Raw genomic sequence first — 26877 nt, forward strand, 5'->3', positions numbered from 1 at the left:
CACTTAGGACTGAGTACATACCATGTTTGTCATTCTGCGTTGGGTTACCTCACTCAGGACAATTTTTTTCTAGTTCCATCCATTTGCCTGCAAATTTCCTGATGTCATTGTTTTTAACAGCTGAACAATACCCCGTTGTGTAAATGTACCACATTTTCTTTATCCATTCTTTAATTGAGGGACATCTAGGTTGTTTCCAGGTTCTGGCTATTATGAATAATGCTGCTATGAACATAGCTGAGCAAGTGTCCTTGTGGTATGATTGAGCATCCTTTGGGTATATGCCCCAAATTGGTATAGCTGGGTCTTGAGGTAGATTGATTCCCAATTTTCTGAGAAACCGCCATATTGATTTCTCTCTTTGCAGTAAACAGGTGAATGAAGAGACTGTGGCTTTCCAACATGGTAAGTGATGGTTGAGGACTCAGCTCTACAGAAGATTTTTCTACTACTCCCTATAAGGTTCAGTGAGCACCAAGACAGAGGGAATGGAAGAATACAAGTGCCAGAAACTGCAGTCTTCTGGGCATGGCAGCCATTGAAAACATGAACTCACATCAGCTGACGTTATCTGTACTGGGCCTCCACAGGAGTCACCTGACAACAGTCAGCCACAGGAGTGGGTGGAGCTCTGCACCTTACCCCTGACTGCTGAGCTGTTGGCCATTGTAGGTTCTGGGAGAGGAGGAATCATTGTACTCAGCTCTGTACACACTGGTGAGCCTACTGAGCTCCAGTGGATAGTTCCACAATCATGGTCACACAGACAGCCCTGGTAAAATGCAGCAAGTCACATGACACAAAATGACATGAATTTAGGAATGGGATTTGGAAGGGGGAAGGAGTGGGAGAGATGAGAGGGAGGGAAAAGAGACTGTTGCAGAGAATAATTAGAACGCGTTATATAAATGTATGAAATTGTCAAAGAATAAATGTAATGAATACGAAAAGAAATAAATAGGTTAGAAAAAACTGGTATGATTCAGGCATCTTGCTATGGCTGTTGTGCTCCCTGGTAAACATGTCTGCCAAAGCAAGACATGGTGGCACATGCCTATGACTCCAGCACTCAGAAGCTGGAAGCGGGGGTGCAAGTTTAGGGCTAGCCTGGGCTACCTAGTAAGGCTCTGTCCAAAGTAATAAATAAATAAAATAAAAAAGCCTTCTGTCTTTTAGTACTTACATATGCCAGAATACTAGCTACTATTGCCACACCAAAAACAACTCCTAAAACAACCGCCGCCATTTTATGTGATTGTGCATCCCATTGGCCAGGAGATTGCAAGAGCACAGAAGGACAGTTTACCCCTACTGCATGGTGCCTGGGTCTCATCTGAGAAGCCTCAAACAGCATCCACTGACAAATATCACCCGAGCATCCCGTCCCATGGTAGTAGTGCTTCCCGGCTGTTGGCTAAGAACTCAGCTGGGTTGTTGGCTAGTACAGCAGCTCACAGCATCCCTGAGCTTCCTCACAAGGCATGAGAGGCTGGTGAGGGAACGACTTTCTCCAGAGAGCCCGAGGAGAGGAATGCTTCCTTACATTCTGGCCTTGGAAGTCACATCATGTCCCTTCCACCATAATCACAGCCCACCCAGTTCAGGGAGGCAGAAGCCTTTGACATCTCTGGATGGGAGAATTGTCAGTCACTTCTAAGATAAGGAAGAAGGCATGTGTTACCTCGGGGAACTGCAAGGTGAGGAGCATCATTGGGTATAAAATATGTGTTCATTTTTCTCGAGTACTGTAAGAATAAAAACGACTCTAGCCTTTTGGATCTGTTTGTACAGTTTGAATAAGTTTAAAACAAATCCTTCCTCTATACACTGTAAGAGTACAAAACAATCCTTTGTTAATATAGAACCAGCCCAGAAAAGTAAGGATTGTTGATAAAGAGCTACACCTCGATAACCATGTGCTCTCATTGGACCCCGAGACTTGGTCCAATTCAAGGAAAATGGAGTGAAGACTTGAAAGGGAGAGGAGGCTTGCTCAGGCTAACAGCAGCGAGTCTTAGGAGAAAGCCGAGTATCAACAGAGCAGGAAATGCAATAGCCACCCTGGATCTGATGTGGTCCTAATGCCCACGCTCCTTCTCCTCTGAGAACCAAAGTTTCTGTCTGAACGGATTATTTTTCCCGTTTTGCAGCAGTCCAAAGACATTTCTCAGCCTCTCTCTTCTGCTGTTGGCAGCACCTAACTCTGTGTATGAGTAGACCGAGAGAGATCGTTCTTCATAGAGTGTCTATGTTGTACTGTCAGGAGAATGACCCTAATAACAATATGGCAGGCAGAAATATGCCCCCGCAAACATACCATATCCATATCTCTGGGACTTAGGTAATGCTGGGGCTCCAGCTCAGGGTACTGCTTTTATGAATTGACTTAGGAATTGTTTTCTGTAACACCGGGACGTTTCGTGTTTTTATAACACTATTTATTTTGTATGTAAGTAAGGATATGTATGTAAGTAAGGATATGTATGTAAGTAAGGATATGTGTGGAAGTAAGGACATGTATGTAAGTAAGGATATGTATGTAAGTAAGGATATGTATGGAAATAAGGATATGTATGTAAGTAAGGATATGTATGTAAGTAAGGATATGTGTGGAAGTAAGGACATGTATGTAAGTAAGGATATGTAATGTATGTAAGTAAGGACATGTATGTAAGTAAGGATATGTATGTAAGTAAGGATATGTATGGAAATAAGGATATGTATGTAAGTAAGGATATGTATGTAAGTAAGGATATGTGTGGAAGTAAGGACATGTATGTAAGTAAGGATATGTAATGTATGTAAGTAAGGATATGTATGTAAGTAAGGATATGTATGTAAGTAAGGATATGTATGTAAGTAAGGATATGTGTGGAAGTAAGGATATGTATGGAAGTAAGGATATGTGTGGAAGTAAGGATATGTGTGGAAGTAAGGATATGTGTGGAAGTAAGGATATGTGTGGAAGTAAAAATAGGTGTGGAAGTACACACACCACAGCAGGTTCGTCTTCCACCATGTGGGGTCTGAGGATCAAATTCAGACCATTAGGCCACAGACACTGTTACCTGCTAAGCCATCTTGATGGCCTTAGATGTGTTTTTTCTTTTTTTCAATCCTTTTTAAAGACACCTCCATCCTGGAGCTCAGTGGAGGTGCTGTGCCAATAGAACACATGTATCTAAAGATTAAAGCCAGAAAACACAAATGAGAGAAAACATGCAACATTGTCCTTCTGGGTCTGGGCTACCTTACCCAGGATTGTTTCCAGCTCCATCTGCTTACCTGTAAATTTCATAATCTCTTCTTTTTTTCTCAACAGCTGAATAATACTGCATTGTGTAAATGCTCCACATTTTCAGTATCCATTCATCGGCTGATGGATATCTAGGTTGTTTCCATTTTCTGGCTTTTGTGAATAGAGCTGCTATAAACACGAACAAACAAGTTTCTCTGTAGTAGGATATAGAGTCCTTTGGGTATATGCCCAAGAGGGGCTTGGCTGAATCATGTGCCAGATCCATGTATAGCTTTCTGAGGAACCTCCACACCAGTTTCCACAGTGGCCGCGCCAGTTTGCGCTCCCATCAACCGTGAATAAGCGTTCCTCTTTCCCCATATCCTTGCCAGCATTTGTCATCCTGTGTTTTTGTTTTGTTTTGTTTTAATCTTGGTCAATCTGGCTGGGGAAATCTCACTGGAGTTTAATTTGCATTTCCCTAATTGCTAAAGGTATTGAACACATTAAAACATGTTTCTCAGCCATTTGCATTTCATCTTTTAAGAATTCTCTGTTTAGTTCCTTGTCCCATTTTTAAATTGGGATGTTTGTTTTCTTGATTGATGTTTAGAGGGTTTTTTGTCTGTTTGTTTTTTTGTTTTTTTCCCTAGATATTTCAAAATACATTTTATAAAATTCTCAAATAATTAATACAAATATTTTAATGGAATGAATTGATTTTTCAAATTGGTGCTAAGAAGGTAAAAAAATTCCCTTTTATTTCACTTAAAATGTATTTATTACAAGTTTTGTTTTGTTTTGTTTTGAGACGGGTTCTCTACATAGCCTTGGCTGTCCTGGAACTCACTATGTAGACTAGGCTGGACTGGAACTCACAGAGATCCATCTGCCTCTGCTCCCTGAGTACTGGGATTAAAAGTGTGTACCACCATGCCCAGCTTATTACAAGATTTCTAATAATAATGTTCTTATGGAATACTTAAAATATGATTTATTTCTCCTAAATAATTTAGAAATAACATCCAATAACATGTTGTACATAGCGTTCATGTGTCCATCAACATTATCTAGAAAACAGCCAAATAATTAGTAATATTATTATATAGTTACTATTATTTTTATCTGTATGGGTGTTTGCCTGAATGTATGCCCATATACCATATGCCTGCCATGTCCATGGAGGCCAGAAGAGGCCAATGGATACCCTGGACTAGAGTTACAGCCTACTGTGATCCACCATGGTGGTGCTGGGTATAGAACCCAGGTCCTTTGGAAGAGTAGTTGGTGCTCCTAACTCTCTGGAGCAATCTCTCCAGCCCCTAGAGTTGCTATTATAACTTATACAGTGTGCAATGTTTCATATGATATATTCTTTTTTTTTTTTTTTTTTTTTTTTTTTTGGTTTTTCGAGACAGGGTTTCTCTGTGTAGCTTTGCGCCTTTCCTGGAACTCACTTGGTAGTCCAGGCTGGCCTCGAACTCACAGAGATCCGCCTGGCTCTGCCTCCCGAGTGCTGGGATTAAAGGCGTGCGCCACCACCGCCCGGCGGACCATATGATATATTCTTAAAGAATCTCATGATGGTTGTTGAATATCATCATTCCACTAAAGGCATCCAAGGTGTAGGAAAAGAATTACAAATTCAGCTAGGAAGCTTTATTGTGAGTTAACAACCTATACTTGAAAACCCAATAAAGATCTAGCTTAAGCTCAATAGACAGTTTCTTTCTTTCTTTCGTTCTTTTTTTTTGTTTTGTTTTGTTTTGTTTTTTTGTTTTTTTGTTTTTTTGAGACAGGGTTTCTCCACATAGTTTTGGTGCCTGTCCTGAATCTCGCTCTGTAGACCAGGCTGGCCTCAAACTCACAGAGATCCACCTGGTTTTGCCTCCTGAGTGCTGGGATTAAAGGCGTGCGCCACACTGCCCGGCTGACAGCTTCTTTCTTGAACAGTGTTTATCTGTATGGGTGTGGACATCCTTCCTTCTTGTGAACCAGGAACAGACAAGTCCAGCATAGCTTTTCGTGGTTCCTTATTTACTGTGCATGTGTGCATGCAAGAAGATGGAGCTGATGGGCAGGTCCCCCGGTGCTTCTGAATACTCGCTATTTTTCTTTAGCTCTTTGATGTGGTCCTTTAACTGGCCTTACACCTGGGCTGCCAGAGTATTATGCATTTCTGACTCTGACAAATACATTCTCATTTCAAAAGAAAGTCAGCCAAAACACAGATGTAAAAGGAAGGTAAAATATATCAGTGTCTCTTAGACCATCTCACTCTGGAAATACAGTTGTGAAGTTTCCCTCACACCAAGAGCGATCCATGCTGCCAGCCAGACACTTTCACCAGAGTATTCTGGGCCAGGAACTGCTTGCCTTTTATTTCAATATGCTCGGAGGCCAGAAGTTCAGCCTCAGTGTTGCTGGGTTGACCCAGTGTGTCAGCAAAGCAGCTTCCCTCTGGAGGTTCTGAGAGTTCATCCATTTCGTGGCATTTTGCAGCTGCTGGTGGCTGTGACTCCTTACTCTCATTACTTCCTTCTACTCAAGGTTCAAGAAAGGCCTTCCATTTGCCTTTGGGTTCATTTGCTCCAGGGAGGCTGGCGAGCATCAGGCTTCCTTGCCTTTTGGGTGAGACCTGGCATATGAAGAGTCCCAACCAGTAATGAAGGGGAGTGACAATGGTAAGGCTGCCTTTGGCATTGTTTTAGTGATTTGTCTCATTGCTGCGATGAAATGCCTGACAAAGGCAACTTACACAAGACAGGGTTGATTTTGGCTCACGGTTGAAGGGTGCAGTCCGTCAAGGCAGAGAGCTGGGGCCAGGAGCAGGAGGAGCAGGTGGCAGATGGTCTCATTGCATCCAGGCAGGAAGCGGGGATACATGCTTGTGCTCATCTTCCCCATTTGATTCAGTCTGAGTTCCCAACCCACAGAACAACACGAACCCATGTGGAGAGTGGGTCTGCTCACCTCAGTTACCCTGATTTAGATAGTCTCTCAGACATGCTCAGAGATTTGTTTCCATGGTGCTTCTAAAGCCCATCAAGTTGACAATCAAGATTAACCATTACACGTTTCTTCCCAGATGAACAAGTGCTCAGATCCCTGATTCAAATCTGCCCCTGGGGGAACCAGCCTAGACAGCTGTGTCCCTTGTTCCCTTCTCCTCAGGATAGATGAGCCTTGCTTGTCCTCAGAGCTGGCTGACCCAAGCTGCACACCTGACCCCAGCTGAGTTTTTCAGGTTCTCTCTGCCTAAAGTCTTGTGTCAGATAGAGGGGACACTGGGTGGAACCTGCAGGAGGGGCAGCGTCATAAGTACCATGTGAGCAAGAGCAGAGAAAGCCAATCTGCAGGGAGACCCTGTACTCAGCTCCCTCCATGCTGAAGCTGTCTATTAGTTTCCTCTCTGTCTTACAAGCTATCTCTGTCCTTTTTGTTTATTTTCTTTTCCAGATTTATTTAGACAAACAAATCCAGGTTCAGGTGCTCCTCTTCTCCCACGCCAGCCGTAAATGAAATAACTTAGACACCATGGGAGGGGACAGAACAGAAGGAAGGAAGGAAGAAGAGCCCCCTACAGACTCCTCAGTGCTGGCCTCGGTTGGACATTTTCTTGGCTGCTTACTTTTGCTAGCCTGTGTGCTTTTTCACCACGGGATCTTTGGCTCCTCCTAGATTCCTGGGGTCCTAGATTCAGTGGAGGAGGCTACAGCACCATGCTCAGATCGCAGGTAGCTCAGCCCTCCAGCATCGGGGGCTGCTTGCATACCAGATGGGCCACTGACAGGCTATTCTTCATAGCTCTCCAAAAGCAGTGCCCTCCTTCTTGGGCACAGACTCTAGGTTAGGGTGCATCAGTAGGCACTTGGTCAGCAGCACATGTCGATGCCCACCTCAGCCACCCAGTCCCTTTGAACATGTTGTCACAGATCTTACTATTGGCACCCACATTTGGGTGGAAGGGCTTAGAGAGTAGGCCTTGGGTGGGGAGGCCAAGTCTTTGCCCAGTAGGAGCTTCATACTGAACAGAGCTCTGGCACAGAGATTCTCCTCACAGCCCTGAATGGTGACTTGCAGGTCGGTGAGGACCTCCTCCTCTTTGGGGAAGACCTTAACGCCAGCAGGTGCGTCCAAAGTCCGTGTTGTCTCCTCCTTGTACACCAGGTGGATAATGTGAGAAGATAGATTCTCTAGTGGAGTTCCTGCACTCCTCTGACCTCCGGCCAGAGGAGGGGTGGTTCCAACTGCTGGCTGCCGTGGCCCCAGTGAGGTTCCCCCTTGGCCCACTACCTTCTACTCCTGCCGCAAAATGCTCGAAAGGCTACACCTGCTTAGCTGCACCGGCTAGCTCCGTCAGATTTTATCCCAGCCCATCAAAGAGTCAATTAATCCAGGAAAACACCATAAAAACACACCCACACTGTCCGTGAGCTGGAAAGTCCTACTCCACTCCACTTCTTGTAAGAATCTCCTCACAGTCCTGAAAGTATGATGAGAGGTAATCTCCCCCACAGGTCAGTGAGCAAGACGTCAACTACCCTGCAGCATCCATAAAACTTGGCCTGAAGACCTGGTTGGCACAAATGCAAGGTGTTTCTGTTTGATCTGGGACAACCCAGAAAGGGACAGTTTATTCTCTAATTATCTTAGATAGGACAGTGGCGCCTCACCGAGCTGCTCTAGATTTAGAGATACATGGCAGTAGCCAGGAGCCCAGGCAAGAGCAGGGATCGATTGTGGGGCAGTTTCCACAAACCCCCTGACTTGCTGTCGTGGTCCCCAAATCCTTAGCTCCTGGCCTTTGCTATTATTGTGCATGGCTGCAGAGAGCAACCGTCAGCATCATGCTGTTGATGGGGAAGCCAAAAATATTTTTCTTCCTACAGTTTCCCAGTTTCTAAAATGCTCACCCTGCAGTGTTTGGGTTGTGCTGTTTTTAGAGCATGGTGACAAGGGGACAGCCGTGTACTGTAGAGGCACAGAGAAGCCTAGAAGGAGAGGCACCGCCTGCATGCTTCTGCAGTCTAGAGGGGCCACAAGCTCGGTGACCCAGGCCAGCTCATTGAGACCCTCACTGCCACTCAATCTCCCCAGACTGTCCCAAAGCTCGTCCTGCCAGGGCCCCCAAGCATCTGAGAAGGCAGACGCTAGACCCATCTGCGTTTTTTTCTCCTGGGTAGAGTGGTATGGGTGTGGCTTGGGTGGGGAATCCAACATCACCCCACACTCTTCCCTGGGAAAGTAAGCCCTGTTCCTTTTCCCTGTGTGGGATCATTGATGTAATTCCCCACAGGGAACCAGCTCTTCTGAACAAAGAAGGGAGGCTGATAATGTAATGCCGACAGTCTCTGTGTTCCTGGCCAGAGAAGGCTGGGAACCTGTTTTTCCTGGTGGTAGCAGGAAGATCCTTCTTACGCTTTATCATGATGAGACAAAACCCCCAAGAAAGGGATCGGAGAAAATCATCAATGGGCTTCACCTCCCTTAGATCCCTCATTCCTCAGCAGGAACCTGGTGGCCTACACATGGCACTGTGGATACGGAAACAGGGTTTTGCTCTGATGGGATGTGGAGGCTAAAGAGGATTGTTATTAAGGGCTTGTCTCACATTAGTAGCTCTCAGTCACTCTCCAGAAGACACGTGGGGATATCTGAAAGGTCTGTCAATGCTGGCATCTAGTGAGCAGAGATACCGCTACCCATCCTGTAGCACACAGGCCTGCTCCCTGATAAACATGGCTCAGTGTCAACAGGGTTAAGGCCACGTGAGCCTGTGCTAAGGCTGAGATGCCCCAAGTGTGGTAAAACAGGCGACACCAGTGTTACCTGAGAGCTTGTTACAAACATATCCTTAAACCCACAGAATGGGAGCCTCTGGGAATGGAAGCCGGAGATAAGGGGGTGGGAGTTATTTTATATTTGGGTTTGGTTTTGTTCAGACAGGGCCTCATGTAGCTCACAGTTCTAGTTCGCTCTCTTTTTGCAGTGATAAAACACCATGACCAAAAAGCAACTTGGGGAGGAAAGGGTTTATTTCAGCTTACAACTCCCAAGTCACACTCCATCACTGAGGGAAGTCAGGCAGGAACTCAAGGCAGGAACCTGGAGGAGGATCTGAAGCAGAGGCCATGGAGGATCGGTGCTTACTGGTTTGCTCTCCTTGGCCTTCTCAGACTGCTTTTTAAAACAGCCCAGGACAACCATCCCAGGGGTGGCACTCCTACACTAAGTGGGCCGGGCCCTCCCACCTCATTGTTAATCAAGACAATGCCCCACAGAGGTGCTCGACCTGGTAGAGGCCTTTTCTCAATTGAGTTTTCCCCTTCCCAGATGACCTGAGTTTGGGTCAAGTTGACAAAACACCAAACAGAACTCCCAGGTTGGCCTTGAAGTTTCTGTGTGGCCAAGGTTGGCCTTGAATTACTGATTGTTCTGCTTTCCCCTTCCAAACGCTGAGATGACAGGCATTGGCCATTTTCCTTGGCTGTAGAGCTATGTTTTAACAAGTTCTCCAGGGGCTCATCCACTAATGTTTGAGAGCCACTTAATTAAGGAAGGGAAGGCAGCTGTCATCATAAACTAAGAAAAACACCGTCTACATAGAGTTCCAGGACTGCCAGGGCTACACAGAGAAACCCTGTCTCAGAAAACAAAACAAAACAGCAAACAAATAATAAATAAAATAAAAATAAGCTGAGAAAAATAGTTAGAAAACTCTGTGCTGATGGTTCTTAAAAGTAATTTGCCAATAATCAGTAGTCTCAGGAAGTTTATTATAAATATAATTTCTGGGGGCTCAGAGAGACAAATCAGTGGTTTTGTAGTGCTCTTCCAGAGGACCTGAATTTGGTTCCCAGCAACCACATTAGGCATTTCATAACTGTCTGTAACTCCAGCTCCAGGAGATCCAGTATAGGTGTCTCTGGTCTCCAGTCACCTATACTCACACGCATATACCTTGCCCTCCCCTCCACAATTAAAAATGAAATCTTTTTAAAGAAATACAAGTTCTTAAACTTGTAAGCCCACAGCTTGGGATGTTAGTGTATTGTTTATAAATACCATGACTAAGAGCACAATTGTGTCACTAAGGAGAAGATGAGAAGCAGTCACAGCCTGCAGGGTTCTTCCATTCTGGGCGGGCCACGGACTAGCTCAGTGTAGCTTCAGCTACATCGTGAGTTCAAGGCCAGCTTGGGCTGCCCAAAACCTCATCTCAAAAAAACAATGCTAGCTAGGCATGGTGGTCTTTAACCTCGGCACCCAGGAGGCTGAGTGTTGGACAGAACTGTTCTGTGAGCCGAACTGCCTCCATTGTCAAGAGTCCATCTGGGCCTGCTCCCTGAAGATCATCACGTCCCCCTCCTGGGCAGTTGTATGTAATTCTGCCTTAATACACCAGGCTCCAGGGTCTCTGGGAGAGGCTAGAGGATAGGAGTGGGGAAGAATGAGAAGAGGTTCCAACTATGAACTCGTGGGGAAGTCATCATTCCCAAGGACACCACCTGTGCTCCTGACCATAACCCCTCACCCACTACTCTGTAATAAGCCTAATAAACTCAGTAATTCCCCTCCCCCCACCCCCATGAACTTTGGTGGAATCATACCTCAGTTTGCCATTGGGACCTTAGGAGGAGGAGCAGACATTGTTTACATCTCTCCCCAAGGAAAGAAATTTTAGCAATTCAGAGGCAGGTGGATCTGTGAGTTCAAGACCAGCCTGGTCTACACAGTGAGACCCTGTCTTAAAAACAGTTGGACAGCTGGGCGGTGGTGGCGCATGCCTTTAATCCCAGCACTCGGGAGGCAGAGCCAGGCGGATCTCTGTGAGTTCGAGGCCAGCCTGGGCTACCAAGTGAGTCCCAGGAAAGGCGCAAAGCTACACAGAGAAACCCTGTCTCGAAAAACCAAAAAAAAAAAAAAAAAAAACAGTTGGACAAAGATAAACAGAAAAGCAAATATAGACACTGAGCTCCAGATGAACGAGCAGATGACTGTGCCACAGTAGTTGGTGCCAGTGAGAGCCGCTAAAGTCTTTGATCCACAGGTGGAGATTAGGGAGTTCTTAGCAATAGGGGAAATTAGAAGCTCTGAAAAAAGATGAGCTGATCCTGAAGCAATCTCATGAACACCAACGAACAGCTAAAGACAACATGGGAAAGGTTGGCCAGAGAGCTGATTACAAAGCCCTAATTGGTTCAAAGCAGCCTTGCGTGGGGACACAGCTCTTCATGCTTGGGAACGTGCATGCTGTCACACCATGCACCACTGAGGAAAGCTGCCTGAGACCCCTCAGCTCATGTTCGAGACTACTCTATGTTATGAATTGTAATGTTTTTACTATACATATGCTATCAGGGACGTGTGCAAGACCTGGAAGATGACCAGACTCTGTTGAGTGTGAGCAACTGGTGGAAACAACAAAATTGATGAAGAAGGCATTGTACCCCAAGAGTGGCTTTCTCCTGTTAGTTCTCAAGGACTGGGTTGTTTGGCTTCGGCATTTATCATCTTCTCAGAAAAGGCGTCTCTTCTATTCAGCCATCTCTGTGAGACCTTTTCTCCATAGATCAAGGAGGAGTGAAAACTAAGGGGGTGGCTAGTAAGAAACATCTTAATTTGTATTAAAAATATTAGCTCCATCTCATTAAAGTTGTCAAGGAAAGCATGTCAGCAATGGCAGGTGAGGGGAGGGAGAGAAGCCCAGAGACTCCGAGGGCAGTCAGAAAGAGAGTAGCAAGGCCAAGGACAAGCTTGTCTTGTCACATGGGATTAGCAAATGTCTCTCCTCTCTTCCCCCTCCCTTCCTCTCTTCCCCTCTCCCTCCCTCCCTTCCTCCTTTCCTCCCTCCCTTCTTTCCTCCTTCCTTCCTTTCCTCCCCCTCCTTCCTTCCTGAAACTTGGGCTCATGTAGCCCAGACTAGCTTCTAACTCACTAAGTAGTTGAGGATGACTTTGAACTTCTAATCCTCCTGCCTCAGTACCCTAAGTACTAAGATTACAGGTGAGTACCACCACACCTGGATTATACAGTACTCGGGGACTCAACTGCAGAGCTTCCTGTGTGCTGGGCAAGTGCTCTGTCCACTGAGTTACCTTCCCAGCCCTAGGACATGTTTTCCCTTCATTTTATACCATTGTGGGGTGACTAAACTCTTGCTCAGAGGAGAGTCCTAATCTATTACTCTCTGGTTTCCAAAGGGGTGAGCTGGGAGGTGTTTACCTCTGGGCAGTGAGCACAGTCTATCTGTGCGCGCTTGCAGTTCAGAAGGTCTTCTTATCACCCAACTTGAGGCCATTTGCTTTCATTTGGTGCCGAGGATGGAACCTAGGGTCTCAAACACGCTAAGCACATGTTCTACCACTGAACTATGCCACAGTCCTTTCCATCCTCAGATTAAAAGATACACTAGCAGTTTTTGGCTATAAGCCAGATGAAGTGGCACATACCTGTAATTTCAGCACTCAGTAGGCTGAGGCAGGAGGATCATGACTTTGGGGCCAGCCTAGGATAAACACTCTATTCTCAACAACAAAAACAGTTTTCTTTAATGAAAGCCATTTTGAGTTCAAGGCTGGAGGGGACTGGAGCTTAGAGGCTGGTATATTACAGAGTGAGGAAGAATGCGGATAACGTCATCAGGACCTCTTGCTTTTAGTCATAGCAGAATACTCACTTGTTCTCTATGAAAAATATATAATTAAAAGGGAAAAATACAACAACCACCACCAAACAACAACCAAGGCCGGGCATGTACCTCAGTTATAGAGTGCTGCCCTAGAATGTGTAAGACCTTGGGTTTGAACCCCAGCCTCTCCTCCTACCAAAAAAAAAAAAAAAAAGAAGCAAACAAGGAAAGAACTTGGTCATAGAGGTACAGTATACATCTACAGTCTTAGCTTTTGGGAGGCTGAGATAGGATTGGGAATTGCAGGTTAGCCTGGGCTATACAGTGAGAGCCTATCTCAAAATCATAAACAAACAAAACGACAGTTCTTGGGTGTAAAGATGTGGGAAGTCTGGTCCTTCTGAGAAAGCTGAGGTGTTGTGAGCCTCTAGGGCCTCTAGTTCAGGTGAGAAGTGATGCTGGAGAGTCCCCCAGATCTTTGATTGGTAGCTTTTGTCTTCTGGGAAACTCCTGTTTGGGGATGGGAGAAAGTGTCTTTGAAGGTGGAAAGCAGAATCTCAGCCTGGCTCTTTTTGTTTGAGATACAGGATCAGGATGTCTGTCAGTGCTTAGAGTTGAGAGTATTGTCGGGTATTCACCTGAGAAGGCTGTTCAGACATGGGTTTAAGCCAATAAAAAGCCAGCCTTTCTCGGGTGAGCTTTTAAGCACACAAATAAACATGATCTGGGTTGACATACTTCAGTTAATAAGAACAGTTAGCCAGAGTCGGAACTATAAAAGCCAAAAAGCAGAGTTAGTACATTTAGAGACTGTGGAGGCCCACAGAGGCTATCTAGTGAGACCTTACTCAGGGTCAGAGACTCTGAGCTTGCTTTACCTAGCAGGGCTGCATAATGGATGATTTGGCCAGGGGCATGGTTACCAGGTGTTTGGAAGGGTCTAAACTTGGCTAGGTGGTGTGCTTTGATCTTGCAAGGGGGAGGTCTTTTGCCGCTCCCCTTGGCATATTATAAAAAGCCCTTTTGACTGAAGCTTAGGCTGACTGGGTACTGATCCAGGCTTCCCCCATCCACGGAAGTTATCCTGTGTCTCTTTCTCCTCGTTGTCTAGGTCTATCTTTCTACCTAATATTTCCTCATTCCTCTCTCCTCCACCTAAGAACCCTTTAAAAGGATGGCCTGTGCCTTTTTGACACACCTTGACTCTGGACCTCTTTATTTGTTCCTCTTCCTAAAGTGGCCACACCGAATAAATCTCCTTTCTCTGATTTTCACTTACTTGTCTCTTCAAGAGCTGTTGAAGACAGGTGGCCAAGTTGCCTCTGATCCTAACAACCAGGTGACACCCTGGTAACAACTCGTGGTAGGGTCCAGATGTTTGTGTAAGACATCTTGGGTTGGGATCTAAATGGTCAGATCTGGTGGTTAACGCATGGGCCTTCTGCTTTTCCTTTTCCTTTTTTTTTTTTTTTTTTTTTTGCTGTGTGTGTGTGTGTGTGTGTGTGTGTGTGTGTGTGTGTGTGTAGAGAGAACTGTTTGTTTTTGTTTCATTGTGAAGGACTGTATAGGATTGAATACAATGTATTGCGTTACTTTTTCCTTTTCAGTGTTTTGAGAAGAGGTCTGTCTGTGTAGTTCAATCTAGCCTGAAACTGGCTATGTCACCCAGATTGGCCTCAAATTTGTGATCCTCCTGCCTCAGTCTCCTGAATTCTTGGCTTATAGGTATGCACCTCCACACGTGGCAAAGGAATATATTTCTAAGAGGAGCACTTCAATGTGTGTGGTGATGAGGGCACTGTGACTCAGGATGTCCCACTTGGGGCTATTCAAGTCACCTGATGGGTGGGTAGCACTCCTTGTCAAAGGACTAAATTCCAACATTTTGCTTTGAAGAGCTTCATTCCATAGAGTAGAGCAGTGGTTCTCAACCTTCCTAATGCTGCGACCTTATAATACAGTTCCTCATGTTGTGGTGACCCCCAGCCATAAAATTATTTTTATGGTTATTTCATAACTGTAATTTTGTTACTGTTATGAACCATAATATAAATATCTGCTATGCAGGATATCTAATCTTTGACCCACTGTGAAAGGGTCATTCAGCCCCATGGGGTCGCAACCCACAGATTGAGAACCCCTGAAGTAGACTGTGAGGCAGGCCGAAGTTGGTTTCCTGGGTGGGAAGAGGGCAGTAGGAAGCAGAGACCAAGGACGAACATAGGTTGCTCATTGTTTTCCTTGTGAGGCTCCTTGTGAGGCGAGGTAGGCGGAAGAACTGTCTGGAGACAGTACCAGGCTCCTGAAGGTCATCTTTTCATGTGACTGTGAGCTGCCTCATCTGGATTTCTTGGAAGATCAGATCAAGGACTTCCTGGTTAGTTACATCTTGGTGACTGGAACACAAACACATATGAACTGACTGCATTTAGCTTGTTAGCCTGGATTGGGGCCTAATGCAGACAGCTGGTTCTAAACAAGAGCCACTGTGATTTCTATTAACCATTCTCTTGAGAGGTGGGCTCCTTTCTGTGAAAACTTCAGACGCTTTGGCTCCTGTGTTGTGGAGAAATTCTCCAGTTTAAGGCATTTGCACTTACTGATGACAGTTCTTTATAATAGAAGCTGTGAGGAGACAGCATGTAAGTATGTTTCAGAGAAAAGGGAGCAGTCAGTGTAAGGATTTTGTCCTTAATTACGCCATCAGCCTGTGACGGCGTCCCAGCCTAAAAAGCGGGTGGGCCCTCTGTGCGTCCCTTTCTTCTCCTTCCTTTCGACTCCTTCCTTCTGTCTGTCCTCTCTCTCCCTCGCTCTCTCTCCCCCTTCTTTCCCCCCCTCTTCCCCCCTCTCCCAATAAAGCTCTGAAAAGGTAACTATGGCTGTGACTCTCCTCCAGCACTCTCCTCTGTCGGCATGGCTGCCACGGGCTGCACCCGCCGTTTAACCAACATTGGTGCCGTTCAGACTCGGATACACCACTGAACACCGAGGACCTGCTGTGACCGCTGCCGCTTGCCGCCTCCTCCCCCATCCAGCGAGACCACAAGTCTGCGTGTCCCTGGGGTCGCCTCCGCTGGGCCCCTACACAGTTTCCACTACCGCCATGATTCTTCACAGTGAGTGAGGCTGCAGTTCTCGAGGCTGTAGTCTGGGCTATATTCTTTGCGACGGACACCCCGGGGGTTGTCCTCGGGCTGTACTGGCAACGGCAGGCACATTTTCGCTCCTGACAAGGGGGTAAATGGTGTCTAGGGTTCAACAGCGGACCAACTGCAGTACAGCTGAGCCTTCACCTTCCCTTGACGAAGAGGGACGGTGACTTGAGCTGATTCATAGATCTCTCTCTCTCTCTCTCTCCACTCTTTGGGGACGCCCAAGGTTGTAGTCTGATCCCGGTTTGTTATTTTAATTTTTTATTTTTCTCTCGGCTACAGCCATGAGACAAAGGGGCGGATACATTTACCACCTACATTGGCGGATAGGGGTGGGCACTGGTAAACCTGGCCACATAACAGCATCGTGGGAACTTCTGCCAGCAAACGGGCAAATAAGAGTTACTTTATCTCCAAGCTTTCTGCTAAAGCGCTAAACCCTTCTCCTTCCCCACTTCTGCGTCTGCCACGTGCAACCTTTTCTGTCTGACTTCTGCTGGCAGTGGGCAGGCTCAAATGGGTGGGCTTGAGTGGCTTCTACTGACTAGCCCTAACTCACCTTAACTCCACCCACCAAAATAGTAAAGGAAACAGGTGCTTTAAAATAATCTGTCTCTGATAAAGCTTAACATGTTTCAAAATCCATAGGGACAGGCCGGATCTACCTCAGATAAATGTCAACATAAAATAAGAATGATTCTTTTATCTCTCTAAGTTTTTTTCTGTGTCACCAGCATCTTGTCAAACAAAAAGTTCCCAGCCACAGCCAAGAGGGATACATGTCTACAGAGCAAACAGATGACAGACAGATTCCACAACACCTGTCTACCTCAGAAAACTCCCCTTCTCCATTCCCCCCAGAGCCAACCGATGTCTAAAAGTCAGCTGGAAGCAGTTTTTGAGAGGAACGACGCCCCTAGTCCCATCTACGTGCTTTTTTTATAATAAGCGAAAGTCTGGGATGTAAGGATTTGGTCCTTAATTACATCATCAGCCTGCAACGGCATCCCAGCCTAAAAAGTGGGTGGGCCCTCTGTGCGTCCCTCTCTTTCCTTTCCGCTCCTTCCTTCCATCTGTCCTCTCTCCCCCCTTCTTTTTTTCTGCACTCTCTCCTTCCATTCTCTTTCCTCTGCATGGTCTCTCTGTTTCTCTCTCTCTGTTTCTCTCTCTCTGTTTCTCTCTCTCTGTTTCTCTCTCTCTCTCTCTCTCTCTCTCTCTCTCTCTCTCTCTCTCTCCCCCCACCCCCAATAAAGCTCTAGAAAGATAACCATGGCTTGTGATTCTTCCGATCAGCACTCTCCTCCGCTGGCATGGCCACGAGCAGCACCAATTTAACCAACAGTCAAGACAGTCCCTTGCGGGATGTGCACAGCATGGTGGGTCTCACTCTCTATTATGATGTCGGCTATGAGGCCAGGTAGGTTGTATTACCTCCTTTTTATTGACCAGGTGAGGTAGCAGCCACAGGAACGGTAGACCTGGAGCAGCATCTCAGACATGCCCTTAGCACTTTGGCTCTCTCCTGAGTCTGTGCAGTTGTCCACAACAGAGAGAGCCAATTTTAGATAATGAGCCCAGGGCAGGTTTTTTTTTTCTTTTCTACATCAATGGGCTAGAAGGCATGTGAGTGTCTTAATTACATATTTCTCCTCGCTTAGATTTTATTAGTGATTTTTCCTTTGTTGCCCTTTAAGCAAGACACTGTAGCATGAGACACTGACACTGGGGTTAATATGGCACACACAAATTATGCTTCTAAAATGCATGCAGGCGGGTGGGAAAGATAAAACAAAATAACAAAATGCATGAAGGATTTGGGACATAGATATCTCGGTGAGGACTGCTTGCTCTGTCTACTTTAGAAACTTTAAAAAATATACAGAAAATAATTCATTAATTTAATATACCCTGGCTTAGCAATGTTGGGAGACAGGGGCTCATGAAAGTTAGGCAAGCACACCACCATAGAGCCACGCCCCCAGGCCTCCTTTGTGCATATATATATATATATATATATATATATATATATATATATATACACACACACACACACACACACACACACACACACACAGATATGCTACAGTGTGCATACAGAAGTCAGAGGACAACTTAGGGGAGTTGGTTTTCTCCCTCCATATGGTGATTTGAGTAAGAACAACCCCCATAGGCTCATACATTTGAATGCTTAGTCATCAGGGAATAGCACTATTTGAAAAGGATTAGGAGGTATGGCCTTGTTGAAGGAAGTGTGGCACCAGGGGTGTAGGCTTTGGGTTTTAAAAAACCCATTCCAAGCCCAGAGTCTCTCTCTTCCTGCTGCCTGTGGATCCAGACGTAGAACTCTCAGCTCCTTCTCCAGCACCATGTCTGCCTGCATGCCACAATGCTCCTTGCCATGATAATAATGGACTAAACCTCCAAACTGTAAGCCAGCCCCAATTAAATGTTTTCTTTTATAAGAGTTGCCGTGGTCATGGTGTCTCTTCACAGCAATGGAGCATTGACTAAGACACTCCATCATATGGGTCCCAGAGATTGAACTCAGGCCATCAGGCCTGGTATCAAGTGTCTTGATTCTTTGAGCCGCCATCTCTCCAGCATTTTATTTTATGAGAAGTCCTCATTAAGTTGCCCAGGTACAGTGATGCAATCCTATAATCCTAGTACTCAGGAAGCAGAAGTAAGAGAGTCAGAAATTCAGGGTTGTTCTTGGCTACCTAGAAAACTGAAGACCAGGAGGCTCAACTTAAACAGATAATATATATAAACTGCGAGGAGCATTATTATCCTCCCAAGAACCAAATTGCTATAGTTTAGATCTTGCTGTTTGCTTGACTGCTTATTTTCTTTCTGGGACGGCGTCTTGCTGTGTCGCCCAGGCTGACCTTGAACTCGAGGTCTTCCTGTCTCCCTCTCATGGGTGCTGGATTACAGGCATGTGCACCGCCTGATTTATATGTTAGCTACCGCTGACATTACTACTACACCTGATTTATATGCTAGCTCTCGAATGTTACCTAAAGGCCTCTAAAGACTTGCTGGCAGTTAGGGATGGTGGACCTTCGGGGGTGGAGCCTAGAAGGAAGTTCAGCCACTGAGGGTTTGCATTTGAGGGGAAGCTGGCCCTGCTTCTTCTGTCCCTTCAGCCATGTAATGGCCACTGGCCCAGAAGCCGCAGGGCCAAGTAACCATGAACGGAAGCTCTGAAATCAGGAGCCAAAAGGAACCCTTCTTCCTTTAAGCCGACTCATCAGCTCAGCTGCTTTGTCTCTGTGATGGAAAGCTGATTCGGTTACCATTCCCGCTTTTAGAGTTAGTTTTTTTTTGAGTCAGGGTCTTATGTAGCTCTGGCTGGCCTCAACTTCACTCACCATGTAGCTGGGGATTGCCCTGAACGCTTTTTCTTGGTTCCACCTGTAGATGTAACCAACCGTCTTATTAAATAAGAAACACAGAGCCGATTCAGAGAAGAAAGCCAAGAGGTCAGAACTAAGAGCCTTACCCTTCCTGCTTCAGCGATCCTGCTTCAGCCAAGAGAGCTCTCCGAAAGAGACCTACTTCCTGTGTGTATGTCTTTATATAGTCTAGCTGTTCTGCCTTCTCATTGGTTGTAAACCTAAACACGTGACTGTTTTGTCACTGCCTATATGTACTGCCCTCCAGGTCCTTAAAGGCGTGCGCCACCACTGCCACGCACTTGCTATGGCTCTAAAACTCTGACCCCCAGGCAACTTTATTTATTAACATACAATTAAAATCACATTTCAGTACAAGTAAAATACCACCACACCCACCTCCGAAGTACTGGAATTACAGGCACAAACTACCATGGCTGACTCAAAAATAAATTACGAGTAAGTTTTAACTAAAGAAAACAACTGAGATCTGAGCCTGATGGCATGGCCTTAGAATCCCAGCTACTCAGGAGGCTGAGGGAGGAGGACTGCACGTTCAAGGCTTGGGTCATCAAATTCCCATTCCACTCGTACCGGCTGGGTTTGATGCAGGGACTTCAAGGAGCTCCCGGGGGCCAGAACTAGAAAACAAAACAAAGCGAAAAAAGGGCACAACTCAAGGAAACTTCTGAGCACATTGCAAATGCTGTGATTTGTTACTCGGCCCTTCCTGGGATTCCCAGAAATGCTACCCTTAGCTAAGAATTAGAAGTGCTCAGCCCTCACCACACCACCAGGTAAGCTGTAGGAGAGGAGGGGAGGGCAAAGGGGGGGGGGGTAAAAGGACAGAGGGAAGGAGAGGAGAGAGGAGGGGAGGAAGAGGAGGAGGGGCAGGGAGGGGAGTAAACCATTTGTTGCTAGTCATTTTGGAGTAGATGAGCCCATGCGTCAACCAGCATGGAGTGCTGTCTTTTCTCGTCTCCGAAGGTCCTTGTTAAAGGTAATGACAGCAGAATCAGTTAGAGACTCAAACATTACTGATAAAGCCAGTAGTTCTTGGCAAGGTCTCTTGGGTTCCTTGCGTACTAGCTTAATCTATGCAGTGAGGCCTATCTTGAGTACATCACTGAAAGGCATCTGTTCCTGGGGCCAGGAGCCTTTAATCCCAGTACTCAGGAGGGTGAGGTAGTAGGATCCAAAGATCCAGAGAAGTCTAGGCTATACAGTAACTTCCAAAACAGGCTGAGCTACTCTGAAAGACCCTGCTTCAAAGAGACAGTCTAGATGTTTATCATCAGGAGAATGGATAAAGAAAATTCAGCATATATACAAAATGGAAATGATATATAGCTACAAAGAAAAATGGGCTGGGTGTGGTGGTACATGCCTTTACTCTCAGCACTCAGGTTACAGAGGCAGACAGATCTCTGTGAGTTCGAGGTCAACCTAGTCTAGTCTACTTAGTTCCAGGATATCCAGGGCTATATGGAGAGAACCCCAAAAGAAAAAGAAAAGAAAGATGAACTCCTGATACTACAGAAAATGGACACAACTGGGAATCATATTAAATCAAATAATAAGATTCAGAAAGACAAATGCTGCCTCCCTCATCTCTCTGAGATAGGGTCTCACTATGTATCCCTGGCTGGGATTAAAGATGTATACCATCATGCCCAGCCTCACATATTTTTTCTCACATTCAGAACCAATATTTAAATATATATGATATATATATATATATATATATATATATATATATCATCCAGGCACAGTGGCACAGTTCTTTAATTCCAACTCTCAGGAGGTAGATGCAGGTGGATCTCTGTAAATTACAGGCCAGCTTGTTCTACACAATGAATTCCAGGACCGCTAGTCCTACACAATGAGACCCCTTCTCAATGCAAAATTTATCTGTGTGCACATGTGTATGTGTAAACATACACACTTCGCTCCCCCTCCCACATTTTAAGGGCTGGAGATGAGGATCAATAGTAGTCTGCCTAGGACGTACAAGGGCCGAAGCAGCACCAGAAGAAAAAGAAAGCCTGTGATTATAAGGCAAGTGGTTATCAGAGAAAGAACCAGAGGTGGTGACTCACATCTGAAAGTACAGCTCTTGGGAAGCTGAGACCAAAGGTTTGCTGTGGGTTTGAAGTCAGCCTGGGCTACACAGTGAGTTCCAACCCGCACTAGAGAGAGACCCTGTCTCTAAAGAACAAATTATATTTCAACTGAGACATATTTCTATACTATATATAGTTTTAATTGACAAAATGATATGTATATCACCATGTTTTTAAGTATATATTACACAGTGGGATGACTCAATCTAGCTAAGTTATATACGTACTCCCTCACACAGGTACCATTTGTGGTGAGGACACTTTATACTTACCTCAGCATCTCCTAAGGATACAACATATCATTAGTTGTAGTCAGCATGCTGTATGGTAAATCCCTTCCTTGCCTGATTCTTCCTATCTAACTGAAATGCTTTTACTGTCGACTTTGACTGCCACCACCACTCCTAGCCCCTGCTAACCGCCATACTGCCTTCCCTGTGATAACTATGTGGGTTGCACATATGAGATCATGAGGTTATTTGTCTTTGTATGCTTGACTTACTTGCCGTAATGTAATGTCTTCCAGCTATAACAATGCGGTTGCAAATGATAGAATTCTATTGTTTTTAACGGCATATGTACCTTAAAAAAAACCCATTCATCCATTGATGGACACTTAGGTTGTTCCCATTTCTTGGCAGTTGTGAAGAGAGCTAGGATAAACATGGGAGTACAGACATCTTTTTGAGATAGACATTGATTTCATTTCCTTGAGTAAATAACTGTAGTACAATTGCTGCATCATATGGCTGCTCTGGAATTTTGGTGGAACCCTAGCACAGTTTTCTGTACTGATTGGATTAATTTATATTCCTACCAATGCTGTGTTATGCAAGAATTCCATTTATTCCCACAACCTTGTCAATATCTGTTGTGTGACTTCCTGGTGGGACTATTATATGACATTTTGATCACATGCTGTCACTCCAGAGACTGACAATAAAGTTTGCTTTGAATCAGAGGGCAGAGATAGCTACTAGCTGACCAAAATTAACCATAGAGGTTTTGGAGGACTGAGGATAGATGGAGAGACACAGGTAGTAGTAGGGTAGGGCTTAGAGAGGGTCTCAGCCCTTTTGGATCAAGGAATGACAGCTGCAAAGGGACATTAGGAGAAAGAACTGCTGAATTAAATAAGCCTGTAGACTTCAAAGATGTGTTGGCCTCAGAATGGAAACCAGGATATGTGTTACGTGGGGGAAATGGTGGGGGTTTGTTTGTTTGTTTGTTTGTTTTGCAAGACAGGGTATCTCTGTGTAACAGCCCTAGCTGTCCTGGATCTCGCTCTGTAGACCAGGCTGGCCTTGAACTGACAGAGATCTGCCTGCCTCTGCCTCCCAAGTGCTGGGATTAAAGGCATGTGCCACCACCACCTGGCTTGGGGAAGAGTTTTTGCTTTTGTTTCCACAGGAGAAAAAAAAAGCTATAGATACCATCAAAATTGATAAAGATCAGATTCGAATAGGAGGGACCTCTTCATTAGAAGAGGTGATAGTTCATCACACAGTATGGCCATTCAATCTAAGCTAATTTATAAGACTAACAAATGCCTTTCATTAGATCAGACATAACTTGCCAAAAAGGGAAACTCCCAAAATTAGGGTTGGAGCAGGGTTTTTTTTTCTTTCCAAGAGAATAAAAGCATCCAACTAAAGAATCTGAAGACCACTGGACAAATGAGACATGTGAAGAAAAAGGACGAATCATCCAGAGAAAATGTACCAAGAAAAAGAGTAAATTGGTTTAATGATATATCCCATTTCCAACAGGATAAAATTTCCTAAACCTTCCCAAATGTTTGTTTCTGCTGTTCTCTACAGACAAATAAGACAGATGGTCTTTTTGTAGTCCCAGTTCAATTAAAAATCAAAGCGGCTTTGGAGTTGGAGCGTGGCTCTCTTCTTCTCTAAACACAAGCAAGCTTGTTAAAGGAAAATCCAAAATGTCAGAAGAGCCACCTGATATGGGACAGAAGAAAAACCAAAACTAAGGGACTATTCTATTACCACTAATCTCATAATCCTTTGGTTTTGACTCTTTAAAACTTTTCATAAGGTATAAATATTATCTCAAAATTTATAAGATTAATATATATATGTATTTAAACTTTCTGTTGTGATATTAATGGTGTCATATAGAGTACTAATTCTAGAAAGTCTTCATCTAGCCTCCTGTACATGATTTTGAGCTTAAATCTGTATCAGATAACTAGGAATTAAGCTTGTGTACCCCAGATGTACTTAACAAATTGTGGTCCTTTAACCTCTCCAAGATCTGCTGCATGTGACATTTTAAATGTTTAAGTTTTCTGCAGTGAACTATGACCATTTCTTTTCTTTTCTTTTCTTTTTTTTTCTTTTTTTTTTTTTTTTTTTTTTTTTTTTGGTTTTTTGAGACAGGGTTTCTCTGTGTAGCTTTGCGCCTTTCCTGGATCTCCCCCTGTAGACCAGGCTGGCCTCAAACTCACAAAGATCCGCCTGCCTCTGCCTCCCGAGTGCTGGGATTAAAGGTGTGCGCCACCACCGCCCTGCTAACTGTGACCATTTCTAACAGTGACCTTTGAAGCTCCAAAAGGATGATGGGGCACCACAATAATGATTCCACCTGGACTGTGATAATACCACTAAGCTGACAAACACCATCCAAAGATCAGCTACAACTGCTGATTACAAACGGCTCAGGACAATTTCAAGGTGGTCAGCTGAGATGGCTCAGCCTCATATACTACTCCAGCCAGGACTTCAGATAAGCCCTACACTTTCCCATTACACAGAGGACTGGTAATAAATGATACAGCTAGCTCTCTCAGGATTTTTTTCTTCTAGATGATAATAAACTCAAGGCTCAGAGAGGTTCAGTAGCTACAGTCATACAATTGTCAGCAAGAGAGCCAGAGTTCAGGCTGAAACTCTCAACTCCATGTCCAAGGTACTTGCTTGCTTCTCTCTTCAACATAGATATCTGGGGGTAGCTCTGGGACATAGATTAGATATGTCTGCCCCTAGTATCATCATATTAATTACTTTTTTTTTAAGTGCAAAATATTTGACAAGAACCAAATTAAGGGAGGAAAGGTTTATTTTGACTGACAGTTCCCAAGTGTACAGTCCAGCACAGCTGGAAAAAACACAGCAGCAGGTGCAGCACATGCATCTATAGCCAGGGAGCAGAGCATCGTGATGGGTGCTAGCCCACTTCCTCCTCTGTGTTCAGTCTGTGAGTCCAGTCCATGGAATAGTACACAGTTAAGGTGGATCTTCCCGCCCCAATGAATAAGCATAGGAGATTCCTCCCAGGCTTGCCCAGAGGCTTCTCATTAGGTGACTCTAGATCCTCTTAAGTTGATAATCGGTTATTAGCCATCAGAATCTGCAATAGGCTCACTACTTGCTATGGCCTCACAGCCTTGGGTGCCAGGAAATGAACTGTAGTTTCTGCCAGTATAGAATGTTTTCAGAGTATTTGCCACTTGACTAGATTTGTGTTAGTAATTCTTCTCACTTTCACAGTCCAACCTTTTGTCACTTACAAATATTTAAGGTGCTGCTGACTTAGACACCACGTGCTGAGAATCCACTGGGAAATAAAACTTGAACTACTTTCAGAGATCTATACATCTAGCTGGGAACCTCAGTCTCTTTCACAGTAGTTTAAGTGTCAACTTATTATCTAATTATCTCCTTACATTATCACAAGATTGAAACAGCAATAATATGCTTTCAGATTCATTATTACTTGACCCTTGAACTTTTATTGGTGCATGAATCCTAATTGGTCTTAATAAAAACCCAGAGCCAGATATCAGGGTGAAAGTTGAAAGATCAGAGAAGCAGAGCAGCCACCTCTTAACGACTCTTCAGCCTGCAAGAGCCTGAAAAGACCCGAGTTCCTGTCTTCTGCCTTATAGTCCTTTCTCTGCCCAGCCATATCACTTCCTGCCTCACCCTTCCTAGTGCTGGGATTAAAGGTGTGTGATCACTAGTGCTGGAATTAAAGGTGTGTGCCACCACTGCCTGACCGCTCTGGCTAACTCTGTGGCCAGCTCTGTCCTCTGATCTTCAGGCAAGCTTTTATTTCTTAGATTACAAGCAATATATCACCACATTTCCTTTCCCCTTTCTTAAGGCTAATTTCACAAATGAGAGTAATTAGGTAGGTCAAAGTTCAACATGACACAGAGATAAGATAGTTTCAAAGGACCTCACCCTGTTTTGAAAGAGCTATTTTGGTCTTTCAGCTAAATGATTTTTTTTTTCCCTGCTGAAAGACACTTGGCTGGAGTAGGTGGCTTAGCTTTTGGCAGATAATTAGTCATAAAATACAAATACAGCAGCTTGAGAGATGACTCAGTGGTCAAGAGCATGTACTGCTCTATAAGAGGACCTAAGTCCATTTCCCAGCACCCACATCAGGCAGCTCACAGCCACCTGTAATCCAGTTCCAGGGCATCTGACTCTGTTTTCTGACATTCTCAGGCACTACACTCAAGTGCACAAACCCATACTCACATACACATACATACATAATAACTAAAAATAAAAACATACAAGTATAAAACTGTGATGTAACTCAACTTATATAGCCTTTCTATAAACAATGGCAAAAGAACTGGGGAGCAGGGCTAGAGAGATGGATGAGTGGTTAAGAGCACTGGTTGCTCTGGTAGAGGACCCTCCTTTGATTCCCAGCACCCACATGGTATCTCACAACCATCTGTAACTCTCATGATGTAGCCCAGGCTGGCCTGGAACTCTCACTCCTCCTGCTTCAGCCTTCTAAATGCTGAGATTACAGGCCTACACCACCACACTTAACCAACACACCCTATTTTGCCGATTCTTAAGATTCATTGTGGTTTTCCCTTTTCTGTTTGGAGACAGAATGCTCCAGGCGAGTCTCAAGTCATTCTCTCACTTCAGCCTTTTGAGTGCTGGGACATGCACTATACTCAACTTAAGATTTTGCTTTGATGGCCACTTCAATCAGTTTTCATTTCTGGTGCCCGGGAAGTGGTGGAAGAGTATGGTCAGGAGCAGGCTACAGGGTAAACAGCATCATCTAGACTTCAGAACTTTGCTCCAGGAAGCACCACAGGAGAAGCAAGCCTCACCATGGAAAAATGGCATCAAAATACGTGAGTGGCAAAGTAGACGCATGAATTGTTTTCCAAACGAAGGTGATAATGGCAAAAGGCTGCACGTTTTTGCTTCACCGAGAACAGGTGAGAAAGTCATGTCTGAGCGTAATTGCTGAGTCAGGTGTGGATGGGAAAAAAAAAGCCACCCGGGGAGGGACTAGTCACCCATTCCTGACCACAGCAGCATATCAACCT

The 26877-nt window shown here is 44.8% G+C and overlaps 1 protein-coding gene and 1 pseudogene across 2 annotated transcripts in view; one reads left to right on the plus strand and one right to left on the minus strand.

Annotated features, from left to right (window-relative positions):
- Positions 1-7032: 7032 nt before the first annotated feature.
- Positions 7033-16090, minus strand: LOC131907870 (ubiquitin-conjugating enzyme E2 S-like; annotated as a pseudogene).
- A 10335-nt stretch (positions 16091-26425) lies between these two features.
- Shld1 (shieldin complex subunit 1) overlaps positions 26426-26877 on the plus strand; it is a 75382-nt gene continuing 74930 nt past the window's right edge. The window contains exon 1 of one of the 2 annotated variants that reach the window (XM_059261479.1): positions 26426-26766. Coding sequence is in view for 1 of the 2 variants with exons in the window: in XM_059261478.1 (XP_059117461.1) it covers positions 26657-26679 (23 nt within the window). In the remaining variant the exon portion in view is untranslated. The remainder of the gene's footprint in view (positions 26767-26877) is intronic. The other variant, XM_059261478.1, reaches the window with a different exon arrangement.

Source organism: Peromyscus eremicus, chromosome 4 (genome assembly GCF_949786415.1).
Source record: "Peromyscus eremicus chromosome 4, PerEre_H2_v1, whole genome shotgun sequence".
NCBI lineage: Eukaryota > Metazoa > Chordata > Mammalia > Rodentia > Cricetidae > Peromyscus > Peromyscus eremicus.